Source organism: Ictidomys tridecemlineatus, chromosome 1 (assembly GCF_052094955.1).
Source record: "Ictidomys tridecemlineatus isolate mIctTri1 chromosome 1, mIctTri1.hap1, whole genome shotgun sequence".
Taxonomy (NCBI): domain Eukaryota; kingdom Metazoa; phylum Chordata; class Mammalia; order Rodentia; family Sciuridae; genus Ictidomys; species Ictidomys tridecemlineatus.
Window position 1 is genome coordinate 234,614,950 of NC_135477.1, and position 26,012 is coordinate 234,640,961.

The 26,012-nt window shown below is 31.6% G+C and overlaps 1 protein-coding gene across 2 annotated transcripts in view; it reads right to left on the reverse strand.

Moving 5' to 3' along the window:
* LOC101962167 (cadherin-10) overlaps nucleotides 1–26,012 on the reverse strand; it is a 161,023-nt gene that overhangs the window by 95,542 nt on the left and 39,469 nt on the right. For both annotated transcript variants that reach the window (XM_078016916.1, XM_078016913.1), the window contains exon 2: nucleotides 7,365–7,718. In XM_078016916.1, the coding sequence (XP_077873042.1) occupies nucleotides 7,365–7,595 (231 nt within the window). In that variant the 5' untranslated portion in view covers nucleotides 7,596–7,718. The remainder of the gene's footprint in view (nucleotides 1–7,364; nucleotides 7,719–26,012) is intronic.

Sequence of the window (26,012 nt, forward strand, 5' to 3'; positions counted from 1 at the left end):
TTTATTGATTTTCATATGTTGACCCCTCCTTTCAGCTAAAAGGTAAAACTAATTTGATCATGGTGAATTATAGTTTCTGTATTGTTCAGTTGGTTTGTGAGTATTTTGTCGAGGATTTTAGTATCGATGTTCTTCAAAAATACTGAATTTCCTATAATTTTCTTTCTTTCTATTTTTTTTGTAGTATCTATCTGGATTTGTTAGTAGGGTAATACTGGCTTCATAACTGAGTTTGGAAATATTTGTTCCATATCAATTTTCAAATGATTTGGAAAGGACTGGCATTAGTTCTTTTGATGGGGATTTCCACTGTGAATCCGTCTGATACTAGACTTTATTTGATGATATTTTTATGGATTTAATTTTATTATTCCCTACTTGTCAGTTCAGATTTTGTTCTTCTTGATTCAACTTTACAATGTCATCCATTTCTATGAAATATTTCTAGTTTATCCAATTTGTCATAGAATAAATACTCAGTGATTTTTTTGACCCTTTTGTATTTCTGTGTTAATTATAATTACTTCACTTTTTGTCTATGACTTATTTATTAGATTCTTCTCCCTTATTTATTCAGGCTAAAAAGTTGTCCATTTTGTTTATCATTTCAAGGAGACAACTCTTGATTTTCCTCAGAGTTTCTATTGTTTTCTTAATTTATTTTTTTTCTCTGATCTTTTTAAAAATTTTATTCCCTCTATTGATTTTTGGTTTGGTTTGTTCTTATTTTTCCAAATCATTGAGTTGTAATGATGTTATTTGAGTTTTTCTTCTTTTTTTGATGTAGGCATTTATTGTTATAAACTGCTCTCTTTGAACTATTATTGCCTTACAAAACTTTTGATATATTGTGTGTTGATTTTCATTAATTTCAAGATATTTTTTAATTTAACTTTTAATATTTTGTTGAGTCAATAGGTTGTTCAAGAACATATTGTTTCCATGCATTTGCAATTTTTCTAAAATTTCTACTTTTATTACTTTCTAGACTTAATTCCATTATAGCTAGAAAAATTACTGGATATGATTACAACCATCTTTTTTTTAAGAGAGAGAGAGAGAGAGTTTTTTATTTTATTTTTCAGTTTTGGTGGACACAACATCTTTATTTTTTATTTTTTATGTAGTGCTGAGGATCGAACCCAGCACCCCGCACATGCCAGGCAATCGCATTACCACTTGAGCCACATCCCCAGCCCAATTATAACCAACTTAACTTTGTTAAGCTTTGTTCCTTATCCAACTTGATCTATCCTAGAGAATGCTTCATTTGTGCTTAGAAGAATGGGTATTCTGCTAGTATTGGACAAAATGTGTAATATGCCTATTAGGTTCATTTCATCTAAAATGTTTTTCAAGCCTCCTATTTCCCAATTGATTTTGTGCCTGAATGATTTTATTTTTCACATTTCACATTTGACATTTCATATTCTGTTTGAAAGTGATGACAATTATTTTAAATGGAATAAGGTAAAATGTTTTACATAAACCAAACTTCAAAGTCAATTTCTTAGAATGTCACTAAGACACAATAAAACTTCTGTATAGGATAATGTGTAAAGTAAATATGTAAAATGGTTAAAGTAGTCTTTCCGAATGACTTAAAATGAATCTCCATGTCTTCTCTGTGTGTTTACAAATCTTAGCTGCACATACTTTTTGATATCATTTTTAATCTTCAAAATAATTATGGAGGCTTTCAAGCTCTGCCAAGTATAGCTGGAGTGCTACTCAAGATCATCTTGAATACTTACTTCTTTTTTACATTATAGTGAGATTTGTGAACACAAGCATGCTTTCTCTATATAATTTCTGGTTAAAATATTATTTAAGTTATATATATATATTAGTGACTTAAGAACCAATAGGTGGCTTGCTTGGAAAACATTATTGGATTCTGCAGGGCATCCTCTTAAAATACTTTTATTGATTCCAGCTTGATTATTAGTATATTTGTATAAAATTCACCAGAGAATCTATCATATATTCACTTTGCAATGCTATCAGGGAATAACTTATTACATATAAGGGGAACAATGTCTCTTTTTATCCAAATGCCCACCCAATAGGAAGAAATGTAATTTAAAAGAGTCTTTGTCAATGATACCACATAATGATTTCTTCCAGAGCTTTTTTTCACTAATATTTCCTACTCCATTTACCTTTTTTTAGATTCTATTTATTTTGTATCTGTATTTGGTACTGTTCAAATAGAAAATAAATGTATTCCAGAAACCCCCACCTTCCATTCCTAGCCTATCAATAGTTTATAATTAGTAATCATTTTATTTTTATATAAGTTTGATTTCAGTAATTAAAAAGTATTTCTTACTCTCCAAACTACCATATATTATGAAGTTTTTTAAATTGCCCATTTTAGACATGCTTCACTTTGACTTCTAACCACTCCTTTCAGAGTTGACCATGACTATGCCCATATAATTAAAAGTAACATGGAAACAGGAACACAGTCCAATATAGTGGACATCATTGATATTTCTGAACACAGTAGTGTTTAAAAATGAGTTTGTCTTTCATGTATCACTTGTAAGGTTTCTGGGAGAAAAAAAAAAGAGTTTCTGAGAGACACTTCCTTTAGAAATTCTGAGTGACCGTTTCATTATGAGGCTTTACGCATGAACAACTCTTTCTAAAAACAAAAAGATAAATATAAAAGCAGGTTCTTTGACTGTCTAGTCTTAACATTTAATAACAGTGATTCATGAAACACAAATTCCAAAACTGTGTTATTTCAGTTTTAGTTTTCAGTATTGCAAAAATGAAACATGGTGATATTTCCTAACTATTGTTTTGTTCTTGGCCATACCTGAGACATAAAGAAAAAAAAGCCTCATAATTTTCTCACACCCTTAAATATTATTTGTAATAATATATAAGATAATCAGTGAGCAGAGAATTTTAATTTTTATTGCCATATGCTTAACAACAAAGTAGCACCTGGAAGGCCTTCTAGATATTTATTGACATAATGAATAATTAATTCATTCATAGTGGTATTTGGTGCCCACAATTCTACAGCTAGAGATGACTGGCAGGTTTGTGCCACTACAAGTCTTAAGATAGGAGTTCAGGTCTTGGTAGAAGTAGAAGCTGGGGAGAACAAGTATGACTGGCAACTCTCAAGGGAAAATATATGATTGTAATTAAAGTAGATTCAGAAGTAAGAACTCGTGAAGAATTTAAAATTAAGATTGAAGCATTTAAGAAAAGAAAAGGAAAAAACCCTCTAGCAAACTCTAGAAAGGTGTTTTTCAATCTTAGCACTACTGACATTGACAACTGTAAACTCCTTGGAGGGTCAGTTCTATGCATTGTGAATGGTTAGTAGTAGTCCTGGCCACTGACAGCAAGAACTAAGAATCACATGCCAAGTTGTAAAAACCTAAAATGCTTCCATACACATGTAAATGCCCCAGGGGAGGCAAAATCACTCACAGTTAGAACCACTAATCTAGGGTAATTTGAGCTCATCACAGTCATTCAGAAGGTGCAGGCAAATGAGAAAGTTCTGAAAACATGAAGTTGAGAAGAACTGACAAAATACATGACTCATTCCTCTTTGATCATGGGAAAGTTTAGAGTCAGAAAATGTAAACTAAAATAATGAAATGTCAAATGACCAGCAAGAGGTTTGTGCAAACAAAAGCAGCTGTTTCCAAACTGTTACAAATGCATTAGGAGCGGTATTTCTATTGACTATTCAAGAGGGAGAATGATTGTTCATCTTAGGTTTATAGAGTGTATAAGCAGCAGCAATGCATTAAAGATTTGATGTACCTCATGGTTGGAAGGGAATCTCAGGTAAATTATCACTGGGAATAACAGCTTCAACTATATTCTTAATCTATTAAAATGGAAAGCAGGCATTATCGATCCAGTCTGATAAGGTAACAATGTTTCAGGGCAAAGGGATATGATTTTAAGAAATAGTTGAACATGGTTTCTGTTTTTCAAGAATGTTCAAAAATTGGGACCTAATTCTGTATTTAGAAAAGGATATTAATAATATCTGTTGGTTCAGAATTGCTAGGAGGCCCCTTAATCTTTTATGACTCTGGATACTGTATGATTTTATTATATTAAGAGGATTGAGGGTTATTCTGATTATATAAATGCACAAATATACATGGCCATATATGTATGCTCACAGTTTTATTTCCTGAAGTGAATTATTTTACTATACTGATTCAGAGACAAATCTACTATTATATTTTTATATTATTAATTTTTGTAGGTTTGGATTTGTCTCTATATCTGATTTTTACGAAAATCTATTTTAACATGCTTTTCATCACTTCAGACTATTATATAAGATATAAAGTTTGTACAGTAAATAATATTAGTAATTTACTTAGCGTTGTCTGTTATTACCAAAATTAAATTCAAGAATACAAGTTTTAGTTTCTTTATTTATTTTAGATTTGAAAATAGGAAGCTGAGAAATTGGAAATTATGATAACACAGGACAACTCTTACAGGCAACAAGACTCTGTGACTAGAAACTACATATAAAAAAATCAAATTGATAAAAAGTTCAAAATTATAATGTTTCTCAAATCAAATTAGGAAATTTGAAAATAGTTAGAGGTTTGCAATACAAAGGCTACATGGTTTAAAGTATATTTCTTGAAGTTCAACTCTTGAAGACTATGCTTTCAAAGTTGAAGAAATTGGACCCAGTACATGAAAACTTCCCCCAAATGCTATCAATTTTTGTATATAGAAAATACCTTAAAGGGCAACATTCTTACTAACTCTTTGAAGAAAAAAGGTTTTATGATAGATATTTCTTTTTGCTTGGAAATCCATTTGATTGAATGATTTATTAGAATAGCCTTCTTAGTCATTGAAAACTTGGCAAAGAAATTTTTTAAGTTCATTATGGTTGATTTTATTTCTTTAAAAATATATATGCATATTATAGATGAAATACCTTTATTTAATTTATATATTTCTATATGGTCCTGAGGATTGAACCCAGTGCCTCACACACGCTAGGTAAGTGCTCTACCACTGAGCTACAGCCCCAGTCCAACTCTATTTCTTATAACATAGTAGCTGTGGTGGTGAAATTCAGCCACTGACTTCTCTTTCTCTCTCCCCACTGCCCGATGCTCTCTTTATTTCTTTATCTCTTTTTAAAATAGATATTAAAATACACTTTACATTAGTAATATAATAGTACTTTAAAAAGTGAATGTGCATAAATGTTCACTGGTATAATCATTATTTTTGATTTCATAGATGAGAAAATGAAGACCAAGAGAACACAATTAAACATTGAAAAAGAAATGTTGGCAGAAAAAAACATATATATATGCTAGGTGATCTGTGGCCAACTGTATGATTTTCCTGTGTTTCCCTCAACTTTAACACTATAAGCAAAAATTTTTATCTGATGAATTAAATGCACTCCCAGTTGTTTGAATATTTAAAAAATGTCCTTCCTCTTTGCATTCTTATGCTCATCGCACATTAAGATCACATGCTTATCTTAAAGGAAGTGAAAACTTAAGGGGAAATTTCCATGGCTGTAATAAACTTATTATAAATAATATTAGTGAGAATATATAGGATATTTTAAGTTTTCATATTTCCTGAAGAAAATATATCTTATTCGGAATTTACATTCATCATAAGGCACATTTATTAAATTATTGTAAGTTTAGCATTGCCTTTTTGACATATATAAATGTGTATGTTTCCATTTAAAATAAGATTTTAAATTATATAGGCAATTAATGCAATATAACTAATACAATACTGTAATATAGACAAAAATAACAAAATTCCTGTTTCACAGACTATGAAATGAATAATCCACAGTAACTTGAAAGTGCTCTACCACTTGAAACATACAGTATAAAATGGACACTGTGGCTGTAATACAGATTCAGAATCTAGTTGTATCTCAGAGGTAAAGCATTTACTAAACTTTTGTTCATCCAGGAGCTCAGAATATAGATTACAGAAAGTAACTACCTTAAATTCTCTGTGCCCATCCCATTAAATGATTTTCTGATTTGCTTTCATAGAGCAGAATAGAGAGACTATAATTTGACTGCATATCAAGATGCATATATCTTAAGTGGTTACTCACTTTAATTGTCCTCAGTGATTTAAAATTCTAGACTAGTTTTATCTGCTGAAGAGCCAAGTGGTACCAGATGGCTGAGGGAATTAAATTCAATAAGGCTCAAGTTAATTCAATCAGCTAAGTAGTTATTAAGCTCTATTCCAAGACTACGTACGGACAAAGATATGAAGTATAGTTCTTGATTTTAAAGTATTGACATTCTATGGAAAATGCAAAAAGAAAGAAAACAAGAAGCATCTTGACTCTGTGGAGAGAGTATATAATGTAATAATTTAATTTCTCAACATTTATTAAATCCTCATTAAGAACTAGATGAAGGGAAATAGATGCCAAATGATCCCTATGTCCAGGAAAAACCAAACAAAACTATTTATAGTTTCTATGGGCAAGATTACCATTATCACATCTTTATGTGGTTGATTTCATGTTTTAAAAGTTTTCTATAATGACATCCATAAAAATTACCTTCACTCTGTGCTCTTAAGCATGCAACCATTGGGTCTATGACAAGTCTGTTAATTCTTGCTTTATGCTAATATGGGTTGCTATTTGTTTTCCTTCTCAATATAACATTTCACCTTTAATATCATCTTTCTTACATTATCGGATGTTTAAGGACTGATATAATTGAATATGATAAAACATATATGATAAAACATCATAAAATATGATAAATATGATAAAATATGATAAAACATCATAAAATTTTTTTAAATGAATGAAAATATATTTTATCAAAAATAGTGTTACTTAGAAGATAAAAACTTAACAAAGTTTAATGCAAGACTTGTATGCCCCCCTCATACTGTAGTAAGTAAATTGTTTCTACCTGCTGATCTTCTTAGTTGTTTTTCTTTTATACAAATACTCTCAAATTTTGATTTAAGAAAACTAAAAAATACACATGCATATACACACAAATATATACACAAACACATATGCATATAGTCATTTAAATGACTATATTAACATATATCTATCATTGTTTTGTAGTTAAAATTTTAAGTGATTTTTTTTTTACATCTTGAGTCCATGAGTTGGTGGAAAAAAAATTAATTCAATGAATTCCTACATTTATTAATTTCCTAGTTTTTCAAAATAGAATAGTATTTCATAAATAATGCTTTTGGGATACTTTGGGAATCAAAGTTATACAGATCATCATCTCTACAACCTTTCATTTTCCATACATAGTAAGACTTGTAAAGTATGAAGGTAAATATTTGTCATTTCAGTATGGACTTACCTTGCCTACATATTGATAATCAGATCCTGTATATTCCTCCAGTAAGAAAAACTGATTCCACATCCAACCACGTTTTTGACGATGCAGAATTTTGCCATCACTTCTTGACACTCGTGCACCTAAAATCCTTTGTTGAGGCACAGGAGTCCTTCTGAATGTTATCTCTGGAGAACAGAAATGTGGCAGGCATACGCAGAGTAGAATCAGTCTCAAAAACTGGTGTATTGTCATAGTTCACTTGTTGACAAATCCCAAAGTGGATGAAGAAAAAGTAGTCCTATTTTACTGGATTGGATTTTACTGCATTTCAACTGGTTTCCAACATTTCATTAATGTTTGGTACGTTTCCAAAATCTTTAAGCAAACAGATAAAAAAAAAAAAAGTCAGTTGACAACATCATGACTGTTACTTGTCATTTTAAATTTAAAATTATAAAAATGTATTAAAATATTTAGTGTAACTATTTTTCATAGAATAGTGATTGGTTTGGGGAAGCATTGTGTCATAAAATATGCATGGCTTAAGAAAATATAAGTATGGGTGTTTTCTTTCAAACAAAGTATAAAGAAGAGACATCATGAAGTTCATTTATCTCTTTTGGTGATTTAATAGTATTTAGAATTTATAATTCCTGTAGGTTGGAGGTGTATTTTATCTTGTGTATCATTATTTTCTGGAATAAATTTTACTTAAAAACAGTGATTTAAATAAACTTCAGGAATTGTGCATTACTTGTGAAATATAATAATAACTAAATAGGGCTGGGGATGTGGCTCAAGCGGTAGCGCGCTCGCCTCGCATGCGTGTGGCCCAAGTTCGATCCTCAGCACCACATACAAACAAAGATGTTGTGTCTGCTGAAAGCTTAAAAATAAATAAATAAATAAATAAATAAATAATTTTCTCTCTCTCTCTTTAAAAAAAATAATAATACCTAAATATTTTTCAAACAGTGCACAATTTTTTTCCAATTTAGTCTAGATGCAAAAGTAAAGGCAAAAAACAAGCAAACAAACATATAAACAAAAGAGGATTACACTGAGTTAAAATATTTCCTCTCTTTTCTTTGGTGTGTGAAACATCTGTGTTTTCCCAGATGCAGAAAAAAAAATCCCACTTCAGAGAATCATTTCTAAAACAATGAATACTAGTGGGTAAGAGGATATAATCAAGTCACAGCTCTACCTGTGCTATGTTTACCCAAACTGTGCAGTTCTAATGGGCCCTACTGCCACCAAGTTTGTCCCAAATTGCATGGCATCTCTGCTGGACTGTGCCAATAGTCTATTCCCCACTCTCCACATTGTACCTGTCATTATTTTCACAACAAAATCTCCAAAGTAACCCCATTCAAAAGTAAGTTACACCATTTCACTGCTGTGCACAGAATATTCAACTGGCTTTTCATCTAACTTTGAGTGAAATCTAAAATTTATGCACAGTTACCGCATTCCCTTCATCACTGTCACTCTTCTGACCTGCTTCACTTCAACCCTCCAGCTGCCCTCCTGACCAATTCCTTTCCAGTTACAAGGACCTTCTTCTTCACCCTGCAACAGAGTTCATCTGCTTCTTTCCTCAAGTCTTTCTGCTTGTTCCCTGTGCTTGGAATGCCTTTTCCCAAGATAGCAACTTACATAGGCCCTTTGGTTCCTTCAGGTTTTGCTTTGAAATCTCTTCTGATATTTTACATATCCCAACACATGACATGCATTTTATTTATCTGTTATGCATAAATTCTGCCAACCAGTTATAATCTCTTTCAGTAAGGATTTTTTTCTCTGTTTTCTTTACTGCTTTAGTAACAATACATACAACAGGATCTTGCACGAAGTAGATGCTGAATAAATAGTTTGAATGAATGAATAAATGCCTGCATAAATTGTAAGTGGATGCAAACATCTGAATATGATTCATTACCTGCTGTGTGTTGTTATGCTAAAGTATTCATCTATGGAAATGCATAGTTTAAATAAAATTCTTAATCCTCATTTATCTTATCATTAGAATATTCTTATTAAAAAAAAATTTTTTGTAGTTGTAAATGGCCAGAGTGCCTTGTTTTGTTTTGTTTTGTTTTGTTTTATTTATTTTTACATGGTACTCAGGGTGGAACCCAGTGCCTCACACATGCTAGGCAAGCACTCTGCTACTGAGCTACAAACCCAGTCCCAGAACATTATTTTTATTTTAAAATTTTGTGTGGATTTTAAAATTTTTCCAATAGAAATAAATTATGTGCCAAGGATGATAAGACATTTGTTTTAAAAAGTGGCTGGAGAATGAAATGATTGAGTTCTACTTCTTTTATACAGCATGCATTCTAAGTATTCTGGAGTTTACATTTGTGTTTCCGTCTATGATTATTCGCTAGCAATCTGTTTACTTTTTGTTTTGTTATTTAAAATATTGACAAGCTAATATAAATGTGCTTTAGAAATAATACTAATGGTGAAGCAGTAAATCTCCTGAGTGTACTAAATGTCACTGAAACCTCCATAGTGTGTGAAGTCATTCAACATGATTGATACAAACTCTACTAAAATACTATATGTGATACTTTACTTGGAGTTTAGTAATTACCTGGTGCACAAAATAGTTGTACATCCTAAAGTAATGACTTTATAGAAACTCATATTGTTTGGATTCTAAGTAGCAAAAACATTTAATAAAATGATGTTTGTCTTTTTGTATCTCAGGGTGTGCTCAATGGTATATCCGGAAAGTCACTTTTCCTAAGGGAAGGAAAAGTTCATGTAATGAATGGTTTCTACCCTTTTCCACCAAGGCACAAAATTTCATTGAAGCAACAGTCATTCTCAGTTCATCTATTTTAAGTACATTTTACACAATGATCATTGGAAAAAACTATTCCACTGACAAGAATACATAAATGTAGACACTTTTAGTAAACCATCATTTAATTTGTCCAAAGTTAATTTTCCCTAGGATGTTCTATGTGGCTCAGAGTCTATATGTAGACATGTCAAAGCATTGCTCATTTATTATTAATACCACAATAATGATTTTTGCCCGTAACCTGCCTCAAATTATAGAATAATTTTGATTTTAGATTCAACCAATAGACTTTTTTAAGAGAGAGAGAGAAAGAGAGAGAGAGAGAGAGAGAGAGAGAGAGAGAGAGAGAGAGAGAGAGAACTTTTTAATATTTATTTTTTTAGTTTTTTCGGCAGACACATCTTTCTTTGTATGTGGTGCTGAGGTTCGAATCGGGCCGCAAGCATGCCAGGTGAGCACGCTATCACTTGAGCCACATCCCCAGCCCCTCAACCAATAGACTTTTGATATGGTAAATTAATATATTTTATTGTTTTATTTAGTATTTCATGACTCACAACTGTGCTCCCCACCAACTCTGTGTTCTATGTGCCACTACCCAACATTAAATGATCATTTCATGAATAAGAGCTTACCTGTTCATAGCTACTGCCAGGTTTTCTAAACCTCAACTTTTCTTATTTAAAAGTTATCCTACAGGGTATTAGCTAAATTAATTTTCCAAAACTCACTTCACTAAGATTCAAATCAATTAGAAATTTTGAGTGTATCTCCTACTGGGAACATAACATCTACCTTTCATAAATCATTTCAATATCTGAAATCAGATAATTTTAAAATGTTTATTTCACATGATTTTCAATTGTTTTTCATTTCAGTTTTGATATGCAGCTTCTTATGTGTATAAACTACTTCCTCATGAATATATAAATCAGAGTACTGTTTAGGTGATTAGACTCTATTGAATTTTCCCCACTAGTGAACTCCATTTTGTAAGCTAGATGTAGATATACCAGCAGATGTTTCTAAAATTAAGTAATACATGTTTTTAAAAACTCTTTCTGGATGGGTATGGTGAGGCATGTCTGTAATCCCAGAGGCTTGGGAGGCTGAATCAAGAGGATTGTGAGTTCAAACCAGCCTCAACAAAAGTGATTTAAATCCCTGGTACCCACTTCCCTGCTCAACAAAAGTGAGGTACTAATCAACTTAGATCCTGTTTCTAAATAAGACACAAAATAGGGCTGAGGATGTGTACCCCCTTCCCTGCTCAAAGAACTCTTTCTAAATAGGTTGGACTACCTGTGATGAAAAATAAAAGTTGCATTTTAGAATATAACAATACTATTCAGTGGAACTATTGTACTTGTTGGAAATTATAAACTATTAAAAGTGTCAACAGGATTAAGATAAAAGTAAACTGCTTAAATTAACGGAATTTTATAATGTAACTTCCAATTAATAAATTTAATTTTTGAGTAGTCCATTTAAAATCATATTTTCATCATAAAACTAACATAAATATCATGCAAATTAAGAATCATTAAACCACCCTTTAGCATGTGCATTCTCATATTTCTTTAAATTAGTGCTTTCAATTTTTGACATACACTCTGGATTCTTAGGACCTTTGGTAAGTGTCTGTTCCCACTCAGCATATCTGAGACAGCACGCATGATTCTCCATTGCCAACTAGCTCCCATATCATGCCAACACAGCTTGGTCCCATGCTTTCAACAGAAAATCTGTAGACCAACTCAAACCTAAATTCACCTCTAAAATATTATTATGACTTTTTTCCCCATTTAGTGCTTCAGAAAACAGGTACACATTTTACTGTGATAATGATTGCTGCTGGAAGATTAGAACATTATTTCTCAATATTCAAAGTCATTTTGGACACTTTTTTAACCAGAAAGTTTTTACTCAAGTCAGCATACACTAAAACAATTTCCCTTCTAATCAGAAACATAAATATATAAACTATGATTTCTTGTATAAGCACATTTTAGATAATTTGTCTCACTGGGCTTCTATAATTTTTATAATCACGAGATTTCATTATTCTCTGTAAATACTTATCACACATATTAATTCCTCTAAAATCTTCAAATTTTATCATTAAAACAGTCAAAAAAAGCAGATCACGGGATACAATAGTGGGTATTTTGGCAAAACTCAATTACTAATTAAGTCTTCATAAATCACAGATGATTACTTAAGCTACAATCCATCTTTGGCTAATAAAAAGAATTAATCATTATTCAGTCAATTGTCTATGTTGATTAGAATCCTAAAGTATTAGTTTTTTTAACCATCATTTATAATAGTAACAAAAATGCTAAAGATTATTGAGAACAAATTGAAGCCTGTGTAGTTGTATAACTTTAATGCTTTTAGTATTTCATACAACAAATACTGTCTAATGAAATTCAAGAATGAAAAATAAAGGAACACTTTTCAGGTGTATTTGTATAATTAAAATGAATTGATGCATACTAAATACTTCCTTTTTATTCAAATGGTGTCATTTTATGCATCTTGGATAAAGCACAATGTGAGATAATCAAATCAAAGCATTACACAAAGGACACAAATAAAATGAGTCCATATGTTTGATCATATTTTCCAAGACTTCATTATACATTACTTAATGTGTTTTAATGCCTTAGAAAATATATAGTTCTATACTGAATATTTATCACTCTATTTTAAATATTCTGCATATGTACTACTGTTTAAATTGTAAAGCATGCATACCTTGCATGCAAATTTAGTAATATAGGGATTAATGCAAAGTGTTCAATGAATATTATTGTTGAAATTGACTGAATATTGTTATTCTGTCTAAAATATTTTAATAAGAAGGAAACTTGTCTCCCTTCCCTAAAACAAAACAAAAACATTGTATGCATAATCCTATTTGTATGTAACATGACAGAACTCACATAAGACATTATTCAAACTAGCAATCAATACATCTTTGTTGAGTAAAAAAATATAAAACACAAGTTTCTTAATCTCAGATAAGTTATCAAACATTTTTGATTGCTACGTTTGCTATCAATGCAGAAAGAATTCCAAAAAGCTCCAGTTCTTGCTATTCTCAGTTTAAAATTCCCCTTCAAGCAAAACTGTTTGAAATTAGTTTTATTCCTGGGAATGTGACCTGCACACAAACTGGCAAAACACTTCTCCAGCTGTACTATGAACTAACATCTTCATATTGTAATTTTCCAGCCATGTACAACCCACATAAATTTGCAGCAGTGAGTAGATAAAGCATATGGCAGGGGTGAAGAGGAGCCTTGGTGAATGAAGCACATAACTTGGTGTGGTCATTATCTCTAAGATTCCTGCTAATAGGCTTAGGAACAGCATCCAAAAGTTCTTCTTGCTCTCTGCACAACCTTTTTAACTCAGCAGCAAATGTGACAGTCCCAGATGTAACTTGATCCACGACCATGTTAGCAGTGCCAATACAGCTGTGACATTACACCTGCTCCTTTCAGGAAGCCTCATTTTACTGTAGCTGGGATTTATTTCATTACGTGGAAATTGGTAGCAAGAATGCTCTCAGGGTAACTTAAAGATGCTCAGATAAAAGCCATCTGGTACCCAATTTTCTTTGATCCAGGACTTGAATGATTGTGTAAAACAATGAATAAAGAAACAAAGACAGAGAATTTCAGAGTTCTTTTGGAGTTTGCACCCAGAATGAATTATTTCTTATTGAAAACATTAATATTAGAACACCAAGGAAAAGATAAACAAAATTGGAAGCCACTACTAAGGATCTTTTCTAAGTCACTTCAATGAAGACCTTTTGTATATGTTCTAAACTATATACTTTAATATGTTCTACTGTGGAAATGTATAGAATATGCACTAATTTGGAATTAACCGTATTTTAAGATGTTTTAACTGTTAAACTAAAAGTGCAAAATATTTTGACATTAATTTGTGAAAATGAGTAAAAAATACAAATATACAAAGATAAACAAATGTTCATTAAAATCTACTTAAATTAAAAGGATACATGTTGCTGTCAACATGGGGATAAACACAATAATCATCAGACAGACCTTGTGGCATGGATTTGTGATAAAATTGGGCTTAAGCAAAAAAAACCCAAAAAATATATTAAATATATTAGCACTATTTTTTAATTCTAATTATGCTTTAGGATATGCCCACTACTAAACTGAACTACTCATTAGTTGATCACATGTCCTTTCCCTATATGGAATCCCATTCCATAGACAAGAATTATCTACTAAATGACATTCTGTGGTTGAAATATAAAATTGTAAAAATACCATGTCAGCTGAAGTTCATTTTCTTCATGGAAGACAGGATTAGCTTATAAAGTACTTCTTATTTATTATAATGTTTATCTCAATGCTGAATTATAATTTCATCATATTTTTTCAAGTAAACAAACAATTCAAGGTTTATTTCCTTTTTCTAATATTCGTTTATTTATTTATTTTAATTTTTAAAGTTATCAATGCCTAGATATAGACACTAGACTCCAAAAACTGTTATTAGGTACATAAATATTTTAAGTATTAACCTATAGTATGTTGTACAAATCAATGAACCATTCTTTTAAAATTTTTGTTCTTGTCTTTTGCATCTCAGTGGGATGTGTTCAGAATTTCCATTCTATAGATGTGTCATCAATACTCAGAATGGTTCTTTCAGCAGTGTCTATGGAGTACTGTTTCTTGTGCCATCAAGCCTGCCCTAGAGGAGCTGTCAAATGTAAACAAAAGTGAAATGTCTTTTACCACCTAAGAATTAACAATGTAAAAACATGAAGGAGTACCTACTTTAAACATCAGTGGTCTAAGGAATTATTTTGATGGAATTTATATCCAAAATGATCCAAAGGAAAGAAAAATAGAGTGCCAATATGTGTGAACTGTATGTGTGTTAGGTTTGCCAACAACTGTAAGAGTTAAATTCAGCTATGACAACACAATGGAGTGAAACTGTGGTTCATGAATGGGAATAATGTGGCAGATACAGGTACAGAGACATGAATAGAGGAAGGACATTACAGAGCCCCAAAAAGAAAATGCAGCCTGTGCACTAATTTAATGAAATTCACTTTTCTAAGATAAATAAGCTCAAATATAAATTTAGGTCCAGGCCTGAAACAATGTGGAACCCAAATATAATAATAATTAAGCCAAAAATTTTCTCTTACTCAAGGTTGTGTTATGCTTTTCATGGACACTAGGTATTTAGCTTTTGTGGGCTTTAAAACAAAATGTATATTACAATTGCATTCATATAAATACATATGCATTAATAGTTATATGTATATAGTCATATAACTTATATATGACTATATGTGTTTATTTTACTTAGAGGTTTGCTTAGTTCTTGGATTTTAAAAGAAATTAAAACATTTTCATGGGTCCCTAAAAGTATTGCAAGCACTCAGGTCTATGCCTAAATGGGGAAGTTGACCCTGATTTTTAGTAGCAAACTTTATCATGGATTTTGAGCTGTCTTCAAAACAGCGTAAGATATTTTTCTTCTATGGGATAATATGAAGGGTATGGAAAGTTTCAAGAGTAATGTTATCTGAGGTGTTCAATTCAAAGAGTGTTATAACTAGAAATATACTTGGGTCACCAAATGCATCTGCACTCTTTATAAATTCTCTACATAATTTAGTAATGAACAGATGTTTCTATGATTAAAGCTTATCTAGAAGACACTCCAGCTAGCTCCAGGTTGGCTCAACAGGAGGATCATGGATCAATTGGGAGAGGAAGATTTCTTTCTAATGTGGTGGGAGGCATAAGAACTACTAACTGTGGAAGGACATGTTTGGATAACAGCATGATTCTGGATCTAGAATATTTTCTCAAAACAATAAAAGCATTTTGCATATCTAAATTCAATAGATTTCTTTTTATTTTAAATATATTGACATGTCAAATTTTAAGTATATATTTGCTATTTAATTACTCTTGAGAACAAAGATTCAATAGCTAATTTTTCCTTTTTAAGAATAGTTTCAGTGGAAAGTTTGATGAATTAACATTGTAACTTGCTTAATAAAAAGAAATGTCTTAAACATCCTTTAAATTGTGGATACACTGAGCGGTTTCTGGCTTAGCTTTACAGTCTGATCTTCACCATATCATTACTAATTCCCAACTTCCCCTATTGAAATTCCATCTGATACACAGCTTACAGTCTTTCATGTGATGAGGTTCATTATCAACAATCTTTCCTTTTTATACAGGTGTGTCTAAGTTTTGTTTTTCTTGCTGTTGGTTGTTGGTTGATTTTTGTAGCACAAACATCAATGGGGAAATCATTACTTTTAATTTTTAAACAGTAGAAAATATTAGAATTTAAAATTCTGATTCAGGGCATCATTTTGTGCCTGAATCCAGTATAATACTAATCATTACAACAAAAATCTAAACTTATGAAAGGTAGTAAAATTTTTTAAGCTTTTAGACAATAAAAGAGATTATGCATTGGCCTGTGCAGCAATTATATTCTTGACCTATATTCAGTCACAATTACTGTGAGACCCAGAGAGGCTCATCATTTCAGTAAGAATTTAGAATGCTAAGACCAGTGCCAGAAACAAAACAGTACATCTAAATTCTGGACCATTAAGCCACACTCTATAAAGTGCCATTTGGTCACTTAATTGCAATTTACTATTTCAAGCAGAGTGCTGTCCAGCACTTCCTCTTTCTCTCTCTCCTGGATAGTTGACACGCCTTATATATTCACTTCTCTCTATCTTCAAATGACATTTTGTGAAATTCTACTTATTTAATTGTCATATACCTTACTTTTAACCTATTTGCCCAAAGTGACCTGCTGCATCTTGGGGAAAGTGTGTATCATTTTATGCAGGTGATGGGGTACACATCCTAATGACCTTCAATGGACTGAGCTCATCAAAGAAAATATTTCAAGGTCACTTTAATTTAAGCTCCTGTATTTTCCCATAACCAGGAACATGTAGTAGTATATACTTGCAGTTGACAAATACAAGATGAAACAAAAAACATTAATTATAATGTCAAGTAATCGAAATCTCACAATTGTAAACTGAAATAAGAATAAAAGTATAATTTACCTGAGACCAAAAAGACACGAAATATTTAAGATGGAATACAAGAAAATATATGCAAGATCTTTATGCTGAAATTTTCAAGCCCCTACAGGAAAGTAAAAATTTAACGAAGAGATGTTTTATTTTTAAAATATTTATAATTGGGAAAGCTTAATATGTCAGTTTCAAAAGACTAAAGTAAAATTCAAATTTTAATAATTTTAGAAAAAGACTCATTTTTGGTTTTTAATTGGTAAAAGTTTCTTAGATATGATTCTTAAAAAGTATTTCTAAAATTTAAAAAAAAATGACAAATTTGACCATCAAAATTAAACGCTAAATGCCTTTTGGGCTGAGATTGTGGCTCAGCTATAGAGTGCTCACCTAGCATGTGTGAGGCCCTGGTTTCGGTCCTTGGCACCACATATACATAAATAAAAAAAGATATTTCGTCCACCTACAACTACATATATATATATATATATAGAGAGAGAGAGAGAGATAGATAGATATTAATATCTATATAGATATAGATAAAATATATATATAATATTTGTTTTTTATAAAAGCTAAATGCCTTTAAAATACTTTAATAAAATGAGAATACAATTCATAAACTTGTAGAAAACAATTGCAAAATACTATTCTGTGAAAGCATTTATCCACATTGCATAAAGAAAACACAAAAGCCAATAATTTAAAAAAAATAAAAACATGCAAAAGACTTGAACAGACATTTCAACAGATAATGCAGATGACAAACAAGCACATAAGTAGATGCTCAACAGCATTCATTATTGTGAGTAAAAATTAAAAGTACAATGCATACCAATAAAATAGCTAAAGCAAAAATTTAAAAAAGACATTATTAAATATTGGCAAAAATATAGAGCAATTGATACTACTATACCTTGTGGGTAGGAACAATATATCATAGCTACTTCTGAAAACAAATTTGCTTTGTTCTGTTTATCATGCTACATATGTACCAATCACCCAATATTATCAGGCTACATATTTTTAAAAAAGAATTATTAAAATAAAACTCTATGCAAGAAAAGTGTACCTACTTAGAATCATAAAACAATGAAAACAATCAAAATATTTTCAAATGGATGAATGGATAAACAATTGTAGTGTATCCACACTACAGTAAAGTGAATGAACTACTGATACATGCAACCACATGCAAGAATCTTAAATACATTACACTAAAAGAAGACATCAAACTCAAAGTTATATATAGTATATGATTGCATTCATATAACATGCTTGAAAAGGCAAAAGTATAGATACAACACAAATCTGTAATTTCCCTCCGAGTCTAGTAAACTTAAAATACTACAAGGGAATTTGGGAGGGGGATATGGAAATATTCTCTTTCTTAACTGTACTAATAAGAAAATAGGAACTTGTCAAAATTCATAGAACTTTATCTTAGGAAGGATACATTTTATTCTATTTAAATTTTATACTGATATGAATGGCCAACAGGTGTATGATATGCTTTTCAATATCAACCAACATCAGAGAAATCAAATCAAAACCACAATGAGGCAACATCTCCCATCTGTTAGGATGGCTATTCCATAAAAGGATATAAAAATTTTTAAAAATGTATTTACCTTCACTGCATTCTCCTTTATCAAATATTGAATATTTGAATAATTTAAAACTTTAAGAATATGCAATTTGATAAATTATACAGAACACAAGACCTACTAAATATTAATTACATATCTAAATTAGTAGTCTGCAGAAAAAGTAGTCATTTTAAATTTTATTTTGATCAATGCTTCCTTTATTCTACCCCGAGAAACTGTTGTTCAGAAGAAAAAATTAAATTGCCTTAAACTTATACTCTGTCTTGTTTCTTGAAATTCTTTGATTCTAGTTATCACTTGTCAAAACAATGGACTACACTTAACACCTAACAGCATGCCAACTATCTTGTTTAATTTTTTTTTTCCATAACCTCATTAGAACTTTATATACTTAGCGAGGCCTGAACAACCTGAGCTTCAGCAAACAAGGAGTCAGTGCAGTAGTGCATAAAATATTAGGCTCTGAAAGCCCATGCCTGCTTAGGGGAGTGTGTAATTTAATAAAGTGTTCATTGATGTCAGCACACTGGCTCATCAGACTTGTGTTGATGTCAATGCCTGAAGCACAGAGACTCCTACTCCTAATTAGATGACTGAAGTAAGATTACATTCTCCCTTGGAAACAGACACAAGGATGGGAGAGTTATTCTCAAAGTGCCTTAGATTTACAAGTATCTGATGGAACAAACAAAAATAGGAAAAGGCAAGTCAACAAAGGAAATGAACTTGACAGGGTTGCATTATTCATTTTAAAAAAAAGTTATGAAAGATACCACCAGGCTTCTATTGTTCCCACTTTATTCACACACAAATTTTCTAGCATAAATTATAAATAAGGAATAATATTTTTATGACATATTGACTAAGTTTTCTAACAACTAACAACCTTCTGTAAATCCCAAAGAAGTTTAAGCAATATGGGTAAAAATTCCATACAGAATAAATTTTACTTTATTGTCTAGGGATGAACATTAGTTGTTCTTTTTTAGATTATTCTGAAAAAGTGAAATGAGAGATTTCTCAAGAGAAGTTGAATTATATGTCATCGAAAAAGAACTTCTCATCTTAGACTATCAAATTAAAGGTTTTGTTTCACATTAAATAAATGAACCAAATATTCTGTAATTTCCATAAAATTGTTTTATTAATACTTTGAATATTTTATATCCTAGCCTGATATAAATATTAAAGATTATCTGGTGATAAATAGCTATTAACTATATTATTATAAAGATAATTTTATATTTTTAGGGGGCCTTCTATTATTTTTATTTGATAGTATCAAGCCTGACTGAATTTTCCTAATCCTTTACAGTTTGCTATTGAAATACCTTTGATATAAAATTTTACTATTAGGAGAAATAACATGAAAGTGTATGTAAGATAATATTTTTTATTTTTAATAGTAGTTTGACCATATTCTTATGAGACACACTAAATTGAGTGAGCTTATATCTCATTAAAATTTTGATTTGCAATTCCCTGATTGCTAACTATAACGAACACTTTTTCATATAACTATTGGTCAGTTATATTTCTTCTTTTGAGACCAGTCTATTCAAATTATTGGGCATTTTTAAACAGGATTATTGATTTTCTGCTTTTGTTAATTTTTTTGAGTTCTTTAAATGTTTTTACTATTAATCCTCTGTGAGATAAATAATGGACAAATATTTTCTCCTATTCTGTAGGTTGTTTCTGCACTCTTGATTTCTTAACTGTGCAAAGGCTTTTAGGTTTGACATAATCCCATTTGTCAACTGTTACTCTTGTTTTCTGTGCTTTTGGAAGAAAATGGTTGCCTGTGCCAACATCTTAAAGTGTTTCCCCTTCTTTATAGCAGTTTCAAAGCTCCAGGTCTTATATTAAGGCCTTTGATATGTTTTGAATTGATTGTTATACAGGATAAGAGAAAGCAGCCAAGTTTCAATCTTCTCCATGTGAATATCCTGTTTCCCAAGCACCATTTGTTAAACAGCCTGCTTTCTCCAATATATGTTTTTGATTCATTTGTTAAGAAACCGTTGGCTGTAGATGCATGGGTTTATTTCTGGATTCTTTATTCTGTTCCATTGGTCTGTGCATCAACTTTTATGTAAATGACATTCTTTTTTGGTTACAATAGCTGTATAGTATGTCTTGAAGTCAGGTATTATAATGCCTCCACTTTGTTCTTTATTTTCAAGATTGCTTTGTCTATTTGGAATTTTTGCGCTTCCTTGGGAATTTTAGAATTTTCTGTTTTGTGAAGAATGTCATTGAGATTCTAATGAAGAGTGCATTGCATCTGTAGATAACATGGGGAGTTTTTAAGAATATTAAATCTTTCAGTCTATGAACACAGAAGATCTTTCCAAATCTGAATTTCTTCAGTGTTTATAATTTTCATTGTACAAATTTTCTACCTTAATTAATTTTGTTCCAAACATTTTGGTTGTTGATTCCTATATTTGTTTATATTCTAGCTATCATAAATGGGAAGCTTTTGTGATTTCTTTCTCAGCAAACTAATTATAGATGTATAGAAAACTACTGATTTCCCATGAGGGACATTTTATCCTGCTACTTTACTGAATTCATTTGTTGTGATGGCGGAGTGTTTAGGTATTTCTATGTATAGAATCATATCATCTGCAAATAATAACTTGATTTTTTCTTTTCTATTTGTATGCCTTTTATATCTTTCTCTTGCCTCATTGCTCAGACTAAAATGTCTACTTCTATATTGAGTAGCAGCAGTGAGAATGGACATCCTTGTCTTACTCCTTTCTTAGTGGGAATGAGTTCATATTTTTTTTATCATGCACTGTGATATTTTTATGGGCTTGTCATATATAGCCTTTATTAGGTTGAGAGGTATTATATTTCAATATTGAATTTGTTCTTAGCTTTTATGATAAATGTAGTTGAATTTTATCAAATTTTTTAAAAAATATCTATTTACATGATCATATGATTTCTATACTTTATTCATGTCATTATTACATTTATTGATTTGAATATGTTAAACAAACCTTGCATCCCTGGAATGATTTTTTAATCATTAATCATGCTGTATGATTTTTTGGAGGTACAATATTTTTAAAGTTATTAAAGTTTGCGCATTTTAAAATTTCCCATAATGTGTGGGTGGCTATGACCCATTTATAATAACGTTATTCTTTGGGTGGGAGGCTCCAAGTGTGTGCACAGAAGAAAGGGTGAGGACATGACCCTGAGTTTCAAATTGTATTCTCTTTGGCTTATTTATAGAATAAATGTCTTGAAAGTCATAATTACTAAATTTGTAATGCTTTACTAAAAACTTTGGTGTGGAGATAACTGAGGACAAAAGGTAGGAAAATTCCCTTCCTGCAATAAGGAAAGGGGGAAAAAAAAGGATAAGTGTTTGTTATGGTTTGGATGTGAGGTGTCTCCAAAAAGCTCATGTGTGAGAAAATGCAAGAAGGTTCAGAAGAGAAATAATTGGGTTGTAAGAGTCTTAACCCAATCAGTGATTTAATACCCCAATAAGGATCAAGTGAGTGGTATCTGAAGTTGTAGAGTATGGCTGGAGGAGGTGGAAATTTGGGTGTGGTTGTGGGTATATATTTATAACTGGCAAATGGAGAATCTCTCTCTCTCTGCTTCCTGATCACCATTTGAGCTGGTTCCCTCTGCCATACTTCTCTGCCATGTTCTTCCTGCCTCACCTGCATGCCTGAGGAATGAAGTCACTGTCTGTGGACAGAGATCACTGAAACTGTGAGCCCTCAAATAAAATTTTCCTCCTTACAATTGTTCTGGTCAGATACTTTAGTCATAGCAGCAAAAAAAGCTGACTAAAACCATGCTGAAGAATCATCCACAGAAAAGCAATAATATGCAGATGATCCAACAGTGTCAGCCCACTGAGTCTTGACTCTTTATTACTCCTCTGTTTCTCTACTTTCCTGAGGTTTGGTTAAAGGTGAGGAGAAAAAGATGCTCAGATTGGGTAGAGATAAGAAGTGATTGATGCAGGTGTCCAGGTGGATGATTTGAAGGGCAGCCTCAAGAGTGCTATGCCAGCTTTTCATTCCAACAAGAACAACTTAGAAGCAGAAAGATTTCTGTTCAGCCAGCTCCATTCCTCTGGGATTGAGGTAGGACAAAAAATCATGTCAGAGTCATGTGGTGCCAGACAGCTGCTAAGCTCACAGAATCCAGGAAGCAGAGAGAGAGCACAAGACAGAGAATGAGAGGAAAAGGTTGGAAGGAAGACATTCCTTTCCAGGACATGCCCTCAATGACCTGCTTCCTCCAAAGAGAATTTACCTCCTAGTGAATCTTTGAGACTGACGCTAAGAATGGGACATGATATGGACTTCGTGATGAGGCCAGAGCCCTTGTGATCAAGTCCTTTCATCTCTGAATTGCTGCATCTACTAACCCAGGAGGTCTTGGGAGTCATTCCAGATCCAAATCATAGCAAGCCTTGTGCAACCCAGTGTGTGCTGAATATGTAACTCATAAGCCAGAACAAAAATTGGAAGGGAGCGACATGAAGACAAAGACAGTAGAAACCACATATTTCAACCTCAGATGATAAAAGGGTAGGTCTACAACTTATTGAGCATATCACTCTACATCAAAAGCCAACAGAATTCTGAAGGAATTTGTCAAAATGTTCACCCCCAAATTATGGCAGTACAAGTGTATAAAGAGATGAGACACTGTGAAGCAGAGACCAACAGGAACTCAAGGTAGCATGTGCCATCACTGCAAAGCTAATGCTAACTTTTCTTTGAAGTTTTGATTTCTGGTTTTCCCCATCATCCTTTTCCTTGTATACACATTTGCCATCCTGGCTTCAGTCACCCCCAACCATGATTGAAAGTCTCCTAATTATCTTGTCAGCTGACTTTACCAATGTTCAGATGCCCACCAGAATCACTGATTGTTTAGTTACAGCCTGTCAGACATCCATTCACTTCTTTCCCCACCAACCCCAGAGGTTAGGATATAACATCTGGTAAGTGTTACAGTATTGGCCAGAAGAGCAGGGAGGGGAACCCTGCTGGGGTTACCAGTACCCCCATAGAACTGTGAATCAGCTCAGAAAAAAACTTTTTTAAAAAAATAATCACTGAGGAATAAAAGACAAAGACAGAAATTAGTTTTAGAATTGGGATCCCTGTTAAATCTTCCATCTCTGATAGGAGCTGGAACTGAAAAAAGTAAAAAGGACCCAATGCTTTATATAAGGGAAAAAACATCAAAATATTGCAGGCTTCTTGAGGAAAGCAGGATAAGGATAGGAAAATAAGACTGTTCAGGGCTTGGCCGGTTTTGTCCATCTCTGAGCAGCTACATTTGAACCTAGGACTGTGAGCTAATGCAGGTACCACTATGATCTGGGCTTTCTCCAACTGGAGAATTTCACCCATGAGTTCTCAGAAAAGTAGCTTCATTGCCTTATGTTGGCTCAAACAAAGCCATAATTTATACATGGCTTCCAACAGAACCCAGTACAAGTCATTTAGTGACATATTTTAAAGGCGTCCTGGAAGCAGAAATGTTCCATATTATCCACAGATACACTGGAGACTTTTTGCAAGTCAGTCCTTTTTTGAGGACTTAATTGTATTTTGAGACAGTTTTTAAAAAACAAAATTTTATACGTGAGTAATTATTACCTGTCAATTATTGAGCCAGGAACTTTAAAAAATGCTAAGTTAATTTTTATAATACTGTGAAGTAGATTATTAAATACTTATAAAGGGGAAAGTAAGAAAAAGAATTCTAACTATTCACGTGTTGGACTATAGCAAAGAATATCATATTAAATAGCTTCTTAAATATAAATTGAATTTTTAAAACTTAATTCCAATAAACAGTAGTTTTAGAGTCCATTTGAAAATTGTATTGACTAAGATCATCTGTATTTTGGCTTTCATTATGCTAATTATATTTGATTAAATTTAGAGACAGATATTTAAATATTAATATGGGATTTTTTCATATTATAAATATGAATGTTTGGCCTCTATTTAAAAATAACACATGAATAAAACATCAGGTTTCCTATGAATGGCAATGTTAAACAGCTCTACCAAATGGAATTATGATCCCTGAATAAAGAGATTATGTATTGATTTAATTTATTTCTAGTGAAATCTTTTTAATAACATCAATAAATATTTTCTGGAAATATTCTCATGCTGAGTTTTATTTTCCTGAGTCCAAACTCTCAAGAAGGTTTTAAGTGCCTGTACTTATGTGCATTTGGGGATTTGGGGAAAATGTTTTAAAATCTGAAATATGTAGAGAAATGAAAACTAACAAGTTATTATGCTGAAGAAAAAAAATCCCTGCACCTGTACTTGATTTTCTGTTAATACTGTAAGAACTGGTCATTTACAGTCACTGATGGGCAGAAGGTAGAAGGTATTGTGAGGCTCAGAAATTAGAATTTAGAAAAAGAAAATTTAATAAAGAGCAAATCCTTTTTTAGACATCATTTGCTTGGTGCTTACTACAGAATAGATATATTTCATATTTTAATAATTAATACTCTGAGAGAGGCCTATTTATTTCCCAGATTTTTATGCTAATGTTCTAAATTTCTGGCATGGATCCTTATATACATAATTGCTCAATTAATTAGTGGTAAGTAAATTATTATTATACACACATATATGCATATATATAATTATTATTCATATGTATTATGCACACATACTTATAATTGTTATTACCTTAATTCATATCCATAACTAGATCATATTAATACTACTTAATTGATTAACCAAACAGGGTTAACCAAACAAAAATTAAATAACATGATAATACAATTCAGCAAGTAAATGGCTATACTGCGATTTTAAGTTTTTCTTCTATATTCAAAGTATAAACAGTTCAAGAATTAAAACCAAGAAACATAAAGGCAAGAATAAAACAGCATCATTAGAAAACTTGTTAAAGAATTTCTGCCTTGTATTTTTCAAAATAGATTTTTCCTAATAATTGGCTTTAATAGGGTATTCAGAGAACCCTTCCTCCTAGTATGAACACCCTATATAATCTTATCTTCTTTAATGTGGAATTGCTTAGAATTTGCTTCTAATCAATAGAATACTGCAAAGGTGAAAATATATCACTTCCAGGATTAAATTAGAAAA